An 18,558-nucleotide genomic window follows, 5' to 3' on the forward strand; every position below is an offset into this window, starting at 1 on the left:
CTAGATCAGATTTTTTTAAATTTCTGCTCTATATTCTAACTCATGCAGAAAATGTGTTTTAAAACACACTATTTTTGGGATTTTGTTTCTTTGTTTCAGTTTGAATTTGATTCGATTCTTAATCTTTAAACTTCGGATCGATTTAATTAGACAACTTTTTCGATTCAAAATTTCTTTTTTAGATTCAATTTGAGTTTGATTCGAAATGAAAATCCTTGACTCGCACATCCTTACAGTCTTCCCTGTAGTCTTCTTACTCTAGGGCCGCCATCTGGAGAGTCAATCGGCAAGGAACTGCCAATAAATAGGTTCTCACAAAAATTGTGTGAACAATGTGTAAACCGTTGTAAATGTAAAATGGTACTTCGTGTGAAAAAAATTGTGTGAAACCGTCTATGTGAAATAACATTAGGCAAAACTTCAGTATGTGAAAAAATTTGCGTGAACCGTCGTAGAACCCTACCAAAAATGTCCTGTAAATGCCGTTAATTTATTACCAGCTTTCACTGTAGGTCAATTCACAGCGTTTACTGTGAACTGCTCACGGGATTCACTGTGATCTTGTTCGCGGTATTCACTGTGATCTGGTCCCCAGTAAACACTGTGAGTTTGACGCCGCTGAGCACCGAAGGACTGCAAATCAGGCTCCAATTTACGGCGTTTGCTGTGGCCAGATCACAGTGACAACTGTAACCGAGATCACAGAGAACGCCGTGAACTAGTTCACAGCAAACGCCGTGAATTGCATAACAGCAAACATTGGTAATAAATTAACGGCGTTGACAGGACATTTTTTGTAGAGTGTTCTCTTAACAGTGTAAAACAACAGCCTCAGAGCGCACACAAAAATCCTTGCCTAGTATTCTCCAGCTCCGGCATTGTATTGCCAACTATTTTTTTGCATTGAAAACTTTTACCTTTTAACTTGCAAGGAAGATGCTTTGCAACGTTACACACCATTTCTTCGCAACTTACGAACAATTTCTTTGGAATGCAAACGAAAAATTCGGAAAGGTGTTCGTTATACAAAGCAGGTGAATACTTCGTCTGCGAAGCACTTGCGTTTTCAAGCTTTCAAGAGTGCGCCCCGATTTTGGGGGTACAACCTTTTTCTATCTTGTGGAGACGGAGAAACAGCGTAAACCAGGGCGCTCTCCCGTAAAACATGCAAAATATGGGGGGGAGGGGGGTTCGTTTCATCACGAGATAAAGTGACCCACCATTTTCGAGGGGTGCTTTTATAAAGGGATGAAACCACCCCTCGGTTATTCTATCCCGTGATCCAGCTACAAGGGGGGGGGGGGGGGGGTTCTATCTTGCGGGACAAAACCCCTTCCCACACGGACCAGGGGGGTGACTTCACCACGAGTTGAAACCACCCTCCTCACACGGTTAAAGCGGTTCCTGGTTTTCCCAGTAACACCCTGGAAATCGCCTATGTCTTCGCCATAGGGCTCCTGGGAAAACCAGGTACCGTTTTTGCCGTGCAGCAATCAGCCTGGGGGTGTTTTTGGCCCGCCCTTCTATTCAAAAAATAGGGGGAGGGCCTATGCATTTGCCTTTGTGTCTGTGTGTTGTTGTTGTTGTTGTAGTAGTTGTTGTTGTTGGCGTCTGTGTACAAGGAAGGAGTTGAGCTAGAGTAACCAGATTTGGAGGGTACTTCAGGAGTACCGTCCAAACAAATAATCCGGTGGTGCAAATCCCGTCCGGGTCGCACAAGGGCTGCTGCAGGTGCATCATGGTTTACATGAGCGGGAGGGGGATTTCCGCCATTATTGGTGCTAGCAGGGCACAAAGGGGTATTTTTGGAATCGGGGCGACGAGACAAGATGAATGGACCTGGTCCCGACCCCATCGGCCGCTTTTACGAGTTGGCCAGATCAGGATCTTCAAAAAAGGGGGTCGACCGACTAAAAAAAATTATTGCAGATTTCGATTGGTCTCAGCAAGACCTTTTCAACGAGGGGGCGGAAAGGGGGTCCAGGAGCCCGACTTCGTCTATTAGTCACATCAGGATCTTGAAAAAAGGGGGTCGACCGACTGAAAATTTTTACTTAAGTTTTGGATAGGTCTTGGCAAGGCCTCTTCAACGAGGGGTCGGAAGGGGGGTCCAGGAGCCCGCCTTCATAAGTTATGGGAAAAGTGCGACGGACTCGTTTTGCGCTCCTGCTGTGCCTCTATTGCAAGGAGTTGCAGTAGCATGGCAAATATGGGTATTTTCGGAATGAGGGCGAAGAGACAAATGAAATGGGCATATTCTAAGGACAGTTGGAGTAAAAAGTGTAAGGACTATTGCATATTGTGAATAGAAGGGCGGGCCTAAGTCACGATGGTACATCGATAACTGTGCTTTACCCGCTCACGGTGTGTGTGATGCGAGCGGGCCGAAGGCCCGGGCCTTCGACTGGCCAAGTTGGGTCTGATGCGAGGGCCAAAGGCCCGAGGAAAGGCCGCCGGCAGGCCAAGCTGGGCCGGCCCCCTGTCGAACCGAGTTGCCGGCGCAGCGAAGCGGAGCTGGCAACTCGGTTCGACGGAAGGGCGGGCCCTAGCTTGTTATCCCGTGGCAAAGCCAACCCCGGTTTTTTATCGGAGGGGGGGGGGGGAGGAGATCTAGCACCTCACACCGCACTCGATAGCGCCTTAGCTGCAAATCTAAGTGTGAGACAGTCTCGCACGTTGACCACCAAAATGACTCACGCTTACAGGTCTGAATCACGGTTGCAAGTGTGAGGCACCGATGTCTTTCACACATGCAAGTGTGGTAGGGTAAAGTGCCGAACATGGATCGGGGTACCAAACATGGATCATTTCTGTTTGGGGGTCTGTAACTAAAGACCAGGTGAGCAGATTCTAAATTTCTGTCTTTCCTTGCTTAGACTGACCCTTTGACTGTTCGATGTGAAGCTGACAAGCTTGTAACTGCGTCTCTCTACTCAGCGGGGTTGCGTTTAGAAAGACACCTTAAACAGGCCCCCGAAAATCGATGGGTAAATGACGTTCAAAAAGGTGACTTTAGCACCCCTGATTCTGGGCCAAGCAATCACCGCAGTCACTTCAAAATTTTTCATCGTGCACTTTGGACAGACTACTTTGATATTTTGGGACTACTGAATGCATACCTTGCTATGTGTCCGTACGCTGGTAGGGTGATCCATGATTGGACCACCCTAACCTAACCTTAGCAAAAATAGCCATATTTTCTTGTCCTCACAACTTCCAAAGTATTCGAGTTAGAGGTACCATTATTGGTAGCCATATGACCAGTAAGAAACATCAATATTAGATTCAAAAATAGTAGTCAACCCATACTTAATTTCGATCTAGAGAAGATTATTGGCTGAGCGATAGCGAAGCCCGTTACTCCAGTGAGGTCAAAAACCTTTTTCTGTCTGCGTGCGTGCGTGTGTATGTGTGTGTGTGCGCACTACTCCTCCTGAACGGCTCGGCCGATCTGGCTGAGATTTAGCAGGCTCATACGGTATGTTCTTGGCTCGGCACTCGCGAAATTTCACTATCCTAGCTCACGTGGTTTAGTTTTTATTGCCGAAAAACACCTGAAAAACGGCGAAAAATCGAGTTTTCTGCAGGCAGATTACTTCAGTCTTGAAGAAAGGGGGGTCTGGGGGGCGGGGCCCCCAGCCTCAACAAGTTAAAAAGTTTCAAGGGTCAAGATCGTGTTATCGGTAGATGAAGAAACTCTATCTAGAATGAAGGGGGGTCTGGGGGGCGGAGCCCCCATTATGCAATAACGGACGATGGACAAGCCAATGCCTGCCGAAGGCAGGCTAGCGCCGTAGGCCAAGGTAGGCACGCCAGGCGCGGATTGGAGGAACAGGCCGCGATACATCGCGAAGCCTGTTACGACAAGACGCGGTCTGGCGTAAACCTATCTTGTTTTAAAAGTGATGCATGTTTGATAACCTTACCCTACAAGGGTTGTCCCACACCCTTCTGCCTACGGGTCCCTGTGGTTCCACTGAAAATCGAATGGTCGGACACATGGCCAAATTATGGCGTGACAAAAAGTCACGCCATAAAATGGCATGACAAAAAGTCACGCCAAAAAATGGCGTGACAGGAAATTCACGCCTAAAATCGGCCTGCCATGTGCGTCACGCCGTCATCCGGCGTGAATGTATCATGTGGATTGGTGCGCACAATGCGCAAAGTCGTGCCGATAGATTTTCAGTGTCAATAGCCACACTGGTGAAACAAAGGCATTACAACTTTGCCCTTAAAGGGCGCAAACGATTTACGCCTCTGGGACAGCGTGAAGGACATTAAAACTTTTCTTGGAAGTCCTACACCAATTCACGCCTTTCCGAAGGCCATTGAACGATTCACGTCCTTGAGGGGCGTGAAAGACTATTTATGCCCTGAAGGACGTGGTTTTAATGCCTCTGTTTTACTAGTGCACCAGTGCACCCCTCCCACGCTCGCAAGTGTGAAACAAAACATGTACATTTTGGTTCACGCTTACTAGAGTGGGACTGTCTCCCACTTTGATTTGCAGAGTACACTGCCGGTATCCTACAGGGCTTTTTCTTCGTAATACGAATAACAAGGTAGGTGTACGCCAGACCGTGTCTTGTCGTAACAGGCTTCGCGATGCTGCGCCAGTTACGACAATCCACGCCTGGCGTTACACCTACCTTGGCCTGCGGCGCTTGCCTGCCCTTTTCCAGGCATCCGCATACCAATTTGCGTGATTGAAGGCCAAAACAGCATTTGATTTCGTGCCTAGGGCTGCATTGGCCTGACTTTTTAACTTGTCGAGGCTAAGGGGCTAGACCCCCATTAGCCTGACTTTTTAACTTGTCGAGGCTGGGGGCTCCGCCCCCTGACTCCCCTTTCTCCAAGACAGAAGTGATCTGCCTGCAGAAAACTCGATTTTTCGCCGTTTTTTAGGTGTTTTTCGGCTATAACGTGTGCCGAGCCAAGGACATACCCCAAAAGTGTGCAAAATCTCACCGAGATCGGCCGAGCCGTTCAGGAGGAGTAGCGCGGACACACTCACGCACGCACGCTGACAGGAGAAATTTTTCAACCCCACCTGAGTAACAGGCTTCGCTATCGCTCATGCAGCCAATAACCTTAGCGCAGTGAAGGTAGTAACTTATGGTGAAGAGTTCTCAGTCTTATGACCACTTTCTACATATTACGAAAAAAATTATCTGTATTATGACAGATTTGTGTCGTAAAGTACTGAGAATTAGGTTAGTATGACTGCACGGCACTTCTCAGTAGGAAATTGGGAGTGTAGATACTTAGCTAACTTATAGCCGTTACGAATTTTTCAGTCAAGTCTACGATAAGTTTGATGCAGAATCGAGGTTTCTTGACTTCTGGTCTTTTGGAGTAGGCGCCGATCACATATGCGCGAAATCGACCGTAGGGCAGGACAGGAAAACGTCGTAGCTGACCGATTCGGGACGGCGTGTTAGTGATATTGTAGGTCCGCTGCAACAAAAACTAAGCTTTCGACGAACGTTGCGTTAGCTTAAATTTCAGCACAGTACGACTTAACGGGTCATGTCGAGGGGGTAAACACTTGCGTAATACCCTGTGCACACAAGTCGCGTATTACGCCGTAATACGCGTAATAGTAATACATTTTGGGATGCGTAATACAAGTGTAATACCCCGTAATAGGGAGTAGTCTGTACAAGGTTCACCGGAGTGTTTACCCCCTCGGGTCATGTGCTGGCTTACAATCTTGCGAAGTTAAAAAATCAAATGTGGGTAAGTTTTTTGAAAAAGAAAAAAATGCATATTTAAAAAGTAAATTTTGAACAAGTAGCCAAAGTAGCTTCGAGGCGTTTACATATTAATCCCTTGACTAATTCTATTATTTCGTCTTGTTTCAGTGCTTTTGTGAAACAACTGTTTATGGAGTGGTGACACTTTAGTACATATGCTCACGACTTACGTTGGGAATAGGACACTTTCGGGGGTAACCATCGATGTGTTTCGCAAGTACCTCCATCAACTCTTTTCCTATATCATCCACAAGGAAACAAAAGTCAGGCAGCGCCACTGCCCAGAAGTTCTCTCTCCATCCTGACACTGTATCCCACTTAGCAATGTCAAATTTAACCTGTCGATCAAAAGAAGCATTTTTTTTTAGCAGATGATACCTTTACTTAAAAACATACCTAAAACTACAACTACGAGACACATAAAGGTGTCAGCTAGCTTTTACTCGAGAGTCCAAAAACCAAGTGCTTATGAGCAGTTCTCGCGAAATGGTTAATTTTGGGCCCTGAAACTTTTTGAAAAAAAGTTCAATTGAAACCGGGTTTTTTGCATTTATCTAGTTAAGAACATCACTAGGGATCATGGATTCATCGGGGCGAGCTATCACCCCAATAATATAGGAAATATCGCAATTTTAATTTTTTTGCCGTCCACGGAAATTACACAGCCTCAGAAACTGTCCACGGAAATTACATTTTAATGGGCCCTTAGAATAGGTGCGATACGAACGCAAACGCCTAGCAGTTTAAGCAGCTCCCTCCACATCTGTGCATTCTGGTTCCATGTTGCGTACCTCACAATAAAATTCCGGGCTAGACCACAGTTTGATCGTATGCCGTTTCGGGCCCGACACATGCCCGCGTGCACTGCCAAACGGGACACGGCCGTCCTTACTGGGGTGCCACGTTATACTGGCGGAGAAGAACCTCGTGCGGCTACAAGGTCCCACTCGTAGTGTGACCAGTATGTGACGAGGTGTACATCCCCCCCCCCCTTAGAACAGCCTCTTTGAGCAGGACTGGGTCCGGTGTCCACCTCTCCCGGCTCAATTCCCTTGTCTCGGGAACAACTGTGAATTCATTTTCACGGTTGCATAGTGTTTACCTCCCAGGCGGTACCTCTCACACTTGGCAAATGATGGGCCCTAGAGTGGACAACGGAGGAAAGTCCCTCTTGATCAGCTCCTGCGTGTCTATGTTCGGAAAATATTAAATAATGGGTGCGATCTGTTGAGGAAAAGTTGATCGGCGGGTCGAGACAGCGTCCCGCTCGCGGTGCGGTCTATTTAGCCCTCCTGGAAGCATATCTGGCACCCACGTTTACTAACCTATATTTTCGGAAAGATTTCTCTTTGAGTTTGAGGAACAGATTGCTGCAATTTATTCGATAAACTGGGTCTTAGCATTCGAACGGCAAGCTTAGGAAAGACGTCATGTTGCTTAACATATCGGTCAGGTTAAGTCCACCGCAAGTCTTAAACGGTCAGCTAGATCCCAAAATACAGCGAGCCTATTTTTCGCAAGACATTAAGCTTTCGGTTAAGCTTTCCGATCTGAATAATCAACGTTGAACGGTTTCACTGACTCGCAGTCACAACTGTCAAGGCAGTATGCCGGCCGCGCCGAACAAGGCAGCATAAAACCGCTTGGTTGTCCAGAAAATACAGTGTTTGACCAATCTGATGAGTGGAGTCGAAAGCTTAGACTCTTGCAAAAAGTCGGCTCGCTGCTCGTTTGGGTCCATTTTGTGACTTGCGGCGGGTTTAACCTGATGGATGTTGTGTTAAAACTACGCCACGACTTTCCTCAGCTTGCCTTCCCATTCCCCATGCCCATTTCCCTCCAGGATGGCATTCCCTCCATAAGAGAGGTTTACAACAGAAAAATATCGACATACTTTAGAGCTGAGGCCCCTTACGAGGCGAAAATCACGTGAAACGCAACGAAAACCCCATTTTGTCCACGGAAATTACAGTCCACGGAAATTACATTATTGCATGAAATGGGTTTTACAAGCCAAACCAAAAGTGCCACCGGAACCAAAATTTTACTGGAACAACTTGTCCACAAGGCAAACACACAAGGATTGGTTCGCAATCAAAATTTTGAATGGTCTGCAAGCAATGGGTGGAACGGAAATTACACTTATTGCTTGCTAGGCCAATTTTTTCGCCGCTTTGGAACATATTTAACTTTATATTTTCCGTTCTAATGGTGCCACATTACTCCGCCTCTTTGCAAATTGTGTAGAACGAATGCACCAACAATATGAGAAAAGTTTCAGAACGGTCGCACATAAGGTAGAAAAACCGTCCCAAAAAAACCGATTTTAGACTTTTTGAATTTCAGTTGTGGAAGACAATTTTCGGAATCATCTTGTGTCTGCAAATTTTACCCGAGAGATACGTTCTACACGTCAAAACGTAGCCTCACTTGCGTAGAACAAAATGCACTTAGTGAAAGTGATTTCTCATACTCCCTTGGGCTGTAGTAGAGGCGGGAAGCCCCAAATCTGGAGCGTAGGACATCAAAAAGTGTCCACGGAAATTACATTCTAGGGTAAAACTTGCAATTTAACGGTGGAAGGAGGCAAAATTTCATCTTGATGAGAGTTGTACCTTGTCCGCAGTGTCAAAAAACATAAAGGTAGGAAAAGACCCGGTTAAAATCGACTTTAGGTTGGAAGAACCAGAGAGAGGACACGAAATTACCACATCTCGCGAGAACTGCTCTTATCCTAACAATATAATAGGGGCTGGCTGCCGGGGCGGGATGGTGCGTCTGCCCGGCGCAGCCTGCGCGGAATTCGACAATCATTCCCCGGGCCGGGCGTAAACAATGGCACCCCCTCCTCGCGCGCGACGGCCTGCGCGGAACATTGACAATCCCTCCCCGCCTACAGCGCAGATGCACCGGGTGCTCGCAATCCAACGGGCACGGTGCGGCGGTGCAGGCCACGCCACAAAGGACTCAGTTTTTAAATACTCTCTTTTTTATGAGCCCATATACCCCGTAGAAGAAAACCAAACGAGTATCATCTGCTTTCATTAACGTTCGTTGAATGAGATTTTTTTTTTACGGCAGGAAACTTAACACTGAACTGTCCTCGACAAACTAGAAACTAAACACACACTGAAACTCTACAGAGAACGCTCGTTGTACTTCAGAGAAACAAAAGTACTTTTCTTAAGATGTCTAAACGGAACACCGAGCTTCGAAGCTCAAAGTCATGCATTCTCCTGCAGAGCAAATTTCAAGAACGGAGTGTCGCAGCGAGATGGTCTTTCGACCAACACTGAAAATGAAATAGTGATACATCTCACTATCTGAGGGGTGAGACACAACTGTCTCACCGAAAGAGGGTGATACTAAAAGGTATAACCGAAAAAAAAGTCGTACACAAATGTATCACCGAAAAGAAGGTCGTACACAAATTTATTACCGAAAAAAGGTATACTTCCCCAGGAAAACAAGGGCCAATCTCGCTGATGTCTGACCTTTTTTTCGGTGATACATTTGTGTACGACCTTAATTTATGTGATACATTCGTGTACGACCTTTTTTTCGGTGATACATTTTGTACCACCGAAAATTGGTGAGATGTCTAACCCTTTGAAATGCATTGAACTCGTTGTCCTTGAATCAACGCAGTGTCATTCCTCTGTTGGTGGCTGCGACTGTTTAGGGTCGGGCGAGAGGAGTGCCACCGTCACGGCCGAGCACTGAGCAGATCGCAAGCTTTTCGTGAGCTCACGAACGGTTTCCAACTCCCAAGTTCTCGTTTGCTCCTTTGAGCATTGTCACATTAGTTTGAATGGGAAGAAGCTTACTTACGGCTGATTAACATTGAAAGGAATGTGACATAATATTTATTAAGAGGAACGTGGCATTTTGTCCGTGTCCATTTCAATGTGATGTCACGTTCTTGGGAGTGGGAGTTGGTTTTTAAGCGGTCGCGACTCAAAGAATCTCGTGTTGCAACGGTACGGCACTCACCATGCTTTCACCTCGCACGAGCACGTTGTGTTTCACCGTACCGTAGCCGTTGAAGAGTTGGTGTTCCTTGCTGGAACGATTCGAGTGTAAAACTCCCTGTATGATGAGGTCGTCATCGGCGTCGAATTCTGATATAGGGCAGGAGCCCAGCGAGCGAACTGTGATCTTGTACGGCCCCTAGAAGAATCGTGAGCGAAATTTCGTATGTGAGGAGACGGTGGTGCTGCGCCAATTGACAGATAATGAGCCGGTGCGAAACAGGGTGACTCAAAACATACATTTTCGGGCCCAAAATTCCGTGGAAATGAAGTTGGCCCCGGTTGGCCCAAACTGCTTTTTTCTAGCAAATTCCGAAAAGAACTCCCGCTAAAACTTTGTACCCTAAAATTAATGTTCAATCTTGAAATAAGGGGAAGGGTAAAGTGAAATTGATAATTTCTTCATGTTTTTTCAGCCTTTTGTTCTTGCATAATGGTCATTCTGACATTAAAATGGACATCACCAGTGGATTCTCCATGCCCTCTTACCCCTTCGCCATCTTACACAGTAAATGTCTTACGGTGAAAGGCTGCACCAACGTAATATGGTGGAGATTTTCTCCATAATACCAACGAAATTCGTGAAAATCTCCATAATGTACAGTGAATTCTCAATGGTATGTTACGAAGTCAGCTGCACCACCATAATATGGAACATTTTCACCATAATATGGAGAATCTTCACTGTAGAACATTTAGAGTGTAGGTTGCAAGTCTGGTGGTACTTTTCGATTTTTTGCAAACTTTATAGATTTTGTCGATCTTTGGGTTTTAATCCTTGCGCGCAGGATTTCAAATCCGAACATTGTTCCAAAAGTCTGACGAAGTTGCCGCATATTTTTATAGTCAAAATGAAGAAGATAACACTGGTAGCCGACGAATGTGACGTCACGTTCGTTTTCACGTGAAAACAGCATTGTTGGTTTAAGCGTGACAAACGGTCAAAATTTACAGTCAAACGAATGTGACACACCGCACGGCTTTTTCACATTACTTCGGGTGTGACACGTAATCAGCAGGCGAACTGTCACATTCAAACGAATGTGACGGTACCCGGACACGTCGTGTCACATCCAAACGAATGAGACACCCATGTACTGTCACGTTCGTTTGAGTGTGACACGCCCGAATTGTCACATTGGAACGAACGTGACACCCCATAATCTGACACCATGGCGAGTCACATTCAAACAAACGTGACAAATTGTGCATGTCATATTCAAACGAACGTGACAAATTGTGCATGTCACATTCAAACGAATGTGACAGTACAAGGGTGTCACATTCGTTTGGAAGTGACAGTTTGCCTGCTGATTGCGTGTCACACTTAAAGTAATGTGACCAAGCGGTGCGGTCTGTCACATTCGTTTGACTGTAAATTTTCACCGTTTGTCACGCTCAAACTAACATCGCCGTATTCACGTGAAAACGAACGTGACGTCACATTCGTCGGCTACCAGTGAAGGGAGCCGGATTTTAAAAACATGTTTTCTTTCGGTTTTAATCCTGAGAACTAGTATTATGGCTGTTTCCTTGCCGCGTTTGGACATCCATTGACCTGTAACTTAAGATTGAAATATATTTTTTTGGAAAAAGCTCTCCCTTGTCTTCCAGCTGTATGAACACTTATCATTTAAGCTGTCACACAGCATTCTACCTCTTCCGGTCTCCGAGATATCCTGTGCGCAAGGTAAAAAAGGAACTGAGAAAAACAGGTTTACCTTACAGTGATTGTACGCATTAAAAGATTCCTATGCCGATTTGACGGTGCTGTGGGTCGAAATATGGTCAGGCTTGGATGTATAAAGGTCCAAAGAGTCGAAGAAAAAAAGCAAAATCCGAAAATCGATTTTCTTAAGATGGCAGTGCTTTGGCAGTGCTTTGGTTTCCGGTGATTTAGTTGCTAACTATGAAAAACTTTTACAGCCACTGACTGGACTCCATACTCCCATTACTTCCAAAGTTTTGAGGGTGTTGGTGTTATTTTAGTCGTCTACTAATAATTCTCCTTGCGAAGAACCAAAAAGTTTATGGAGGTGTGATTTTCTGTTTTAAAGCCAAATGGACATGCAAACAGACTAGTAAAGCCAGATTTGACAATATATACAAATGGTAGCCGGAATGTTGTTTTTTTTTTTAAATAGTTTTTCTTTTAGTGAATTTGGTAAAATTTTCGTAAACAAAAATTGTTTTTTGAGAAAAACTTTTGTTTGATGGTGGAAATTTGAAAATCTAGTTTTGCCACGAGATAGGCAAATTAATGAAGAACCTGTTAAACAAAAATCGACAACTTTTGGTTCTTCGCAAGGAGAATTTGGGCCAACGACTAAATTTGTTACGTAAACTTCCATAACTAAGAAGCTAGTCGGACTTGGGTGCCGTAACGTTGGGTTTCAGTTCATCTTATAGCTATTAGAAACTAAAATACAGAACCCGATGCCACAATTATTTTGGAAAATGATATTTCACATTTTTTAACTTTTCAGTAACCGCTCAAAGTCAAATTTGTTAAAAGTTCGTGAATTATAGTTGGAATTTATTGGAAATCTGTAATAATGAGTGAAGTTCACACCGAAATTAGAGGAACTTAGGCTCAAGTTCATTGAAATTCGTCCGAGATGAATGTTTAATGCAAAGATTTGTGCACTGAAATTCCAAATCATGTCCCCTTGTCCTGAAGCATGCTATTTCTGTACACACATAATTTAATAGAGTATTTTCTGTTGATAGAACTGAAACTCGGACAACAGTGTCTCTCACCGCAAATGCCGCATAAACGCTGCCAGTGGAAATCAGTGACACCAACACAGGCAGCATTAGTTTAGTCTGGCCGCCCCAGGGAAGGGCTCCGCACGAAGTCAGGCCATGGAGCATGTCTGCTGGCCTGCGGTCGCTCCTGACGATTTTCGTAAACTAGATACGACGCGCTTTCCAGCAGAGGTCGCGTCGATGCTTTCCGAGGTACTTCAACTCCTGTAAACAAGCCAAACAGTCGTCCGTTCATAACATTCTGCCTCGCCATGAAAGCCTTGTGACACTTGCGTGACCGTCCACACTTCAGTGCTGGCATTGTTGGCTGTCGAGTTATCCCGGTCACCACATCGGTCCGGCTCCAATTCATCATGCACGCACCGGATGTGTTGAAGGGGGTGGTACACGCACGGTCAAAATATATACTAGATTCTCGCGAAAAATTTTTTGAGCGGACGGAGACGTAAGCTTACGGGACGTTATAACTGATAGTGGGATCTTTTCATGACTTAACGTTTTAAGGGAGGATGGGGCACCTTGTGACAAGAGACCTTTTCAATGTGCAACCATCGAAAACGAGATCCGTTAACCCTATCAAAAAAATGTTAAAACAAGATAGGTGCACGCCAGACGGTGTCTTGTAACAAGCTTCGCGATGCGGCGCCCGTTACGACAATCCACGCCTGGCGTTTACACCTACCGTGAGGCTAAATATCTTTATAATTAACACGTTCGCTGCAACGGGGTTTTGGGTGGAAAAGCTCAGACTGCGAAGGCTTCCCCAGAGAAAACTATTGCCCGGGGCCCAAAAGAAAGGGCCCCTTCCGGGGGAAACCCCAACCCAAAATTTTAACCCCAAAATTTTTTTTCGACTTCCTCAAATAGGGGGGGCCCCAAAACCCACCCAAAGGGGGGGGCCCAAAAAGGAAAAAATGACCACAGTCATATTCTTCGTATCGGAGTATGACGAACCGCCGGGTGCGCGGAGCGCCAGACTGCGATAAAAAGATCCTTTCGCATACATTCTGTCGTAAAAGTTTAAACACTTTTGCTTTTAAAAGTTGAGGTATGCATAGTCGTATACTTCCAAAATAATTACTCAGCTTTAAGGGAAAATAAATTTTGCTATTTCGTACATTTTTGCGATTCTGGGAAATGTTGTTGGTTGCAAAACAATCTTCCCTTTTCAGAATGGGCATGGGCATTTTTAAATGTCGTAAAGTGAAAATTCAAGCTTGTACGCTGTGTGCGCGAGATTTGTTTTAGCCTCAGTAAAAAGGACTCTGCGACGGGTTCCTGTTTTGCCCCCCTGTTTAATCAATGGCTTGTGTTTTTAAAAATTGCCCTATTTGGAGAAAAAGCATTTTACCGCCTTTAACCCCCGAATAATAAAATGGAAAATGAAAAATAGAAATAGACGCAGTTTATCAATCATTTATTTGTTAAACAAAACAGTTTCGCCATTGTGTTCATAAATAGGCCTTAGTGAACACTGAATTAAAGTCATAATCCAAAGCCTTATGTTTTTTTTATTTGTTCCGCGAGGTTGGCAGCATTGATGTTAGCGGACGACGATGCCGCAGCCCCGACATTTAACAACAGCACCGATCAGCCTGCGCCGTACCTGCATAACTGATTATGAGCAGCTAGTGTCCTTGCAGATTTTTAAACAAATACGTGTTACACCTTATTTGTTAGTTTGGAAGCAAGCTGATGTTGTGAGCAAAGTCACATTGCATTCATTTGTCAAAAGGTCAGTTAAATCTTTGATTACTAAACTGTACATGAGGCTATGGCTTTCCTTAAAACCTAGTTTTTGTCCAAATGCTCAGGAAATGGGGAATTGGACCTTTGACATTGCATGCTGCAATAAATAAATGTCACTCATGCAGCTTGTTTTTTTTTTTTTTAAATATGCTTTGCTGTAGGTTTTATCTGCTCAAATAAAAGAATGCCAAGGAACCCAAGGAAGAAGGTTGGGCGGAAGAAAGGTTATCGCAGATTTATTGGCAGGAAGGGAAAGGACCATTCATTCTATAAGTAAGTGTTACATTTTTAGAGCAATGCTTCTTGTGAAAAAATTCTAATAAAGTATCAAACTTCCTCTATGTTTTTAAGTTTTTATCTCTATTTATTTATTTTCTACTTTTATTTAGTAGAAAGAAAGGAATGATAGAACATCCTACCAATGATAACGATTCTTCCCAAGTTGAAACAATGAAACAAGCCCAGGAGTCAGTTTCCCTGAAAGATGATTCTCTGGTGAGAAAAGATGATTCTCCGGTGAGACTGCCAAAGCACTTTTTATTAGAATCTCAGGCGATTTACAGTCATTTGTTCTTTGATTCTCTTTAGGTATTTCACGGCTTTGGAGATATGGAAGACCACAAGAAACCAGCCAGGGTTCTTTCTCTCTTTGATTATGGCATAAGTGTGGGCCGTTACTGTCTTGATAAGCTAAAAATTGCTGTGCAGTGTTATTACTCATCGGAGATAGATGAGAAAGCCCTAAAATTGCAGCGTTACAATTTTGGTGACAAAGTTATTCCTTTAGGCTGCATAAAAAATATAACGTCAGACATGCTAAGGTCCCTTGGAAATATTGACATTTTACTTGCTGCCCCACCATGTCAGGGTTTTTCTCCGGCCAATGCAAAACGTCTTGGCTTACCAGGTAAGTGCTTTCAAAATCACTTTGCCCAAAGAAATCTCAAAAATACACTTAAGTTCTTTTTTATTATTACCAGGTGAAAATGGAAAACTATTCAAAGAATTGACTAGGATTTTGAAAGACCTTCAGAAAATTAATGAAGAAAACAATACTAAATTATACTTTTTATGTGAAAATGTTCGATCAATGGAAAAGGAAGTGAGAGCTGAAATAACAAGGTAACTGGGACTAGACCATTCAGTTAATATTTGCTGATACGTTTTTCTATACAGCCACTCATGTCATGTTTTTTTTTTAAGGTCAATTGGGTGCGAGCCCTTTGTGCACAATGCTAAAAAATATGGCTATATGAAACGGGCAAGGCTATTCTGGAACAACTTTCCTCAAATTGAAGATGAAGAAAACAATTCAAATGAAGGTGGTCATTTAGGGGATATTTTGTCTTGTAACAGAACAGCAAATGTGATGATCCTGCCCACCTTAACCACAACATACCAGTCACAAATTACAGGTAAAAAAAATACGATTTCAAGAAATCCTAGGAGTCACGAAGTCAGTTTGATTATTGTGTAAGAGTGTGGAGAAAGAAAAGAAAAGGTTTTGTGAAGTTGTGGCTCAGGGGACTACCAATGGCAGTGGTACCAATGTGGTCGATGTGCCACCCGTCAAAATTTAAACTTGACAATAGAAATCAAAATGCTGGTAAATTCAAAAAATTCCAATGCTAATGTATTCCGCAGTGTTCTAACAATGGAACATCTTTAAAGTCCATCATTATTAAAATGTTCTTGGCAGAAAGAAGGCAGTAAATTTATTTTCACGGGTTGGCAACTAGTTTCTCGGCGTCTGCGCCCTTGCGAAAATCGCGAAGCTGAAAGCACCAGCAGTCGCGCATTAAAACTGCCCATCCATTGTTGCTGACGTTGAAATGTTTGGCTTGTTTCAAAAGGCTGTGGTTCTCTAGTCATGTTTTCTTCAATTCTGTGTAATAGTTCTCCCTTACAACGTATCAACACCACGACGGTTGGTTTGACAAACTTCATAAACTCGGGAGGGATGGTTTCGAAACGCGGGTGAGTCTTGTTCGAGGAACATGAGCACTACAAGTCGCGAGGTGGAGCGAAGTGGTCCTAGTGCTAACTGAATCACAACAACAACAAAATTGTTTTATTGACAGAAAAAAAAGGAATATTTGAGAAACTATATGTCAGAAAAAAAGAACTTTTGTTTTGCTAATTTTCTGTGAATATTTTTTTAGAAAGTCATCACACAAAAATTGAAAATTTGTTTTATGTGAATTGTCATAAGCAGGAAACAAAGAAAAAACAAGAGAGCAAAATTAATACAGATTTCAAATGCTACAGTTGGCTAAACTGTTAAACAGGTTGCAAACCTACTGCGCATGTCCAAAAACACTCCAATCAAGAAGTATTATTGGATAGTTCTACCCGAAAAACTGCGTTCGAACCGACACCAATTCTATTGTTGCATCTTGTCTACCTGCAGTCAAAGAAATTTTTCATTTCGAACGTGCTGATTTCTGCTTTTGGAGTAAGCTGTACAGACCCAAAAAGAAGCTCGGCTATTGGTCCGCCCCGGCTCGGCTCCCCCCACTCCCTTTTTTTTCCTTTGACGAGTCGAGTTTTGCCATAGAAACGGCGATTTTGACAGCAAATTTCTCAAAATTGGCCACCAACTTTTTAACCAGATTTCAGCATGAGAATCAGCGTTCAAAGTTCTACAAGTCTGCAAAGTCTCATTAAAATCGTATAGAAAATTTCCGAAATGCATAAAGGGCCACACAAATTGAATCTCGGGCCGGCTGAATCCTGGGTATACTATAAGGCTACTTCGTGCCTAAAAAATCAACCACCTATTGTTATTGTAAGTACCTACAATTCGCATTCTATGTTTCAGGAAAGAAGGATAGGAAGCTGCCAGTACTTGATGATGGAAAGGAATCGGTCTTGCTAACAGTAGAAAAAGAGAGAGCATTTGGTTTGCCAACATCTTTTACCGATGGAGCTGACCTAAGTATTGGAGATAGAAGTAAGCTTTTAGGACAGGCTTGGTGTGCCAATAGTATGTTAGAGATTATGAAACCACTAACGAAAGTGTTTAAAACATATGATTAGAACTAAACCAAGGCATATAGAATAAAAAGTCACATAACAAAATTACTTTTAGAAATGTGTGAGAACCGTTTCATAGCCTTCTATGCTTCTTTTCCGCTTCACCTTAAAATTCTCATAAGGCTCGGCTCTCTCTCCCCCCTCCTCTCAACTTCCCCTCCAAGCAGCTCTGGGATCATTCTGCATCGAGCTGTGGTGTCGTGATTTACTCCCTGCCTTCCCTACTCACAACTCTACGAACTTAGCACTGGCGACGAGGATTACGAACTTCAACGGGCAACAACCTGCCATCGTCAAGTTTTGGTGTCTACCTCTGAGCAACAACCTCGGTATGTACCTTTATGGCATGGCATCTTGGCGATAACCAGTTACGCTTACTGTTTCCCGATATGGTGCTACCGGACCGCGTCGAACCCAGTGTTTTGCGTGCGTTTCGGCACGCCGCGTTTCCTAGTGATGGGTCCGTCGAATGGGACGTTTGGAAACTTTCGTTCGAATTCGCGTTGGAAGCGGCTACCGTCGAACATGAGGACGACAAGAAAGCCCTGCTCCTTGCCCATATCGGGGCTACTGCCCTTCAACTCCTGGCATCGCTCTTGTACCCAAACAAGTTGCAGCAAGCCACCTATGCCGAAATCGTTCAAAGATTGGACGGCCACTTGGGCCCTCAGGAGTCTCTCGTTATTGCCGTCGAACGGTTTAGGAATCGCAAGCAGGGGTCAGACACGGTGCGCGTATGGCTCGCGGATTTGCGTCGTTTGGCGTCTCGCTGTAAGTTCACGAATTTCGAACAAGAAATGTGCTCGCAGCTAGTTCGCGGCGTGGCGTCCACTGCAAACAAAGTGCGGTTATTGGAGGAGCCCAACCTGACAATGGCCAAGGCCCTCGAGTTGCTCAATGCATGGGAGCTCGCGCGCGAATCGACAGTGGAATTGGGCTCGAGTCAACAAAACCTGCACGCTGTGGCCACGACGCTGCCCTCCAAGGGCGCGCCGGCGGCACAGCCCGCGCCGCAGCCCGCTGCGTCGGGGGCGCGGGGCAACAACAACGCCTCAAAACAACAGGTGGCCAAAGCAGTACCGGGCCAGCCCTGCCCCTCGTGTGGGCGGGTTGTGCCCAAAACCGATGGGATGTGCATGCGTTCACTGTTAAAAAAAATCTGAAAATTCAGACCACTTTTGTCAGACTTGGTGGTCTGAATCTATTTTTCAGAC

General features: G+C 44.4%; 2 protein-coding genes across 2 annotated transcripts; one reads left to right on the top strand and one right to left on the bottom strand.

Annotated features, from left to right (window-relative positions):
• Positions 1–5,212: 5,212 nt before the first annotated feature.
• Positions 5,213–12,760, bottom strand: LOC117645967. The gene is made up of 4 exons (XM_034386542.1): positions 12,551–12,760; positions 9,753–9,929; positions 5,930–6,097; positions 5,213–5,460 (listed from the first exon to the last, which is right to left on the bottom strand). The coding sequence occupies exons 1-4, from the start codon at positions 12,662–12,664 to the stop codon at positions 5,272–5,274; spliced, it is 648 nt and encodes a 215-aa protein (XP_034242433.1). The 5' UTR covers positions 12,665–12,760; the 3' UTR covers positions 5,213–5,271.
• A 1,377-nt stretch (positions 12,761–14,137) lies between these two features.
• On the top strand, positions 14,138–17,590 carry LOC117646370 (DNA (cytosine-5)-methyltransferase 3C-like). The gene is made up of 7 exons (XM_034387249.1): positions 14,138–14,294; positions 14,470–14,581; positions 14,698–14,803; positions 14,897–15,215; positions 15,289–15,430; positions 15,512–15,723; positions 17,130–17,590. Exons 2-7 carry the CDS (start codon positions 14,493–14,495, stop codon positions 17,345–17,347), a joined length of 1,086 nt encoding a protein of 361 aa, XP_034243140.1. The 5' UTR covers positions 14,138–14,294; positions 14,470–14,492; the 3' UTR covers positions 17,348–17,590.
• Positions 17,591–18,558: the final 968 nt, after the last annotated feature.

Source organism: Thrips palmi, unplaced genomic scaffold, assembly GCF_012932325.1.
Source record: "Thrips palmi isolate BJ-2018 unplaced genomic scaffold, TpBJ-2018v1 HiC_scaffold_19, whole genome shotgun sequence".
NCBI lineage: Eukaryota > Metazoa > Arthropoda > Insecta > Thysanoptera > Thripidae > Thrips > Thrips palmi.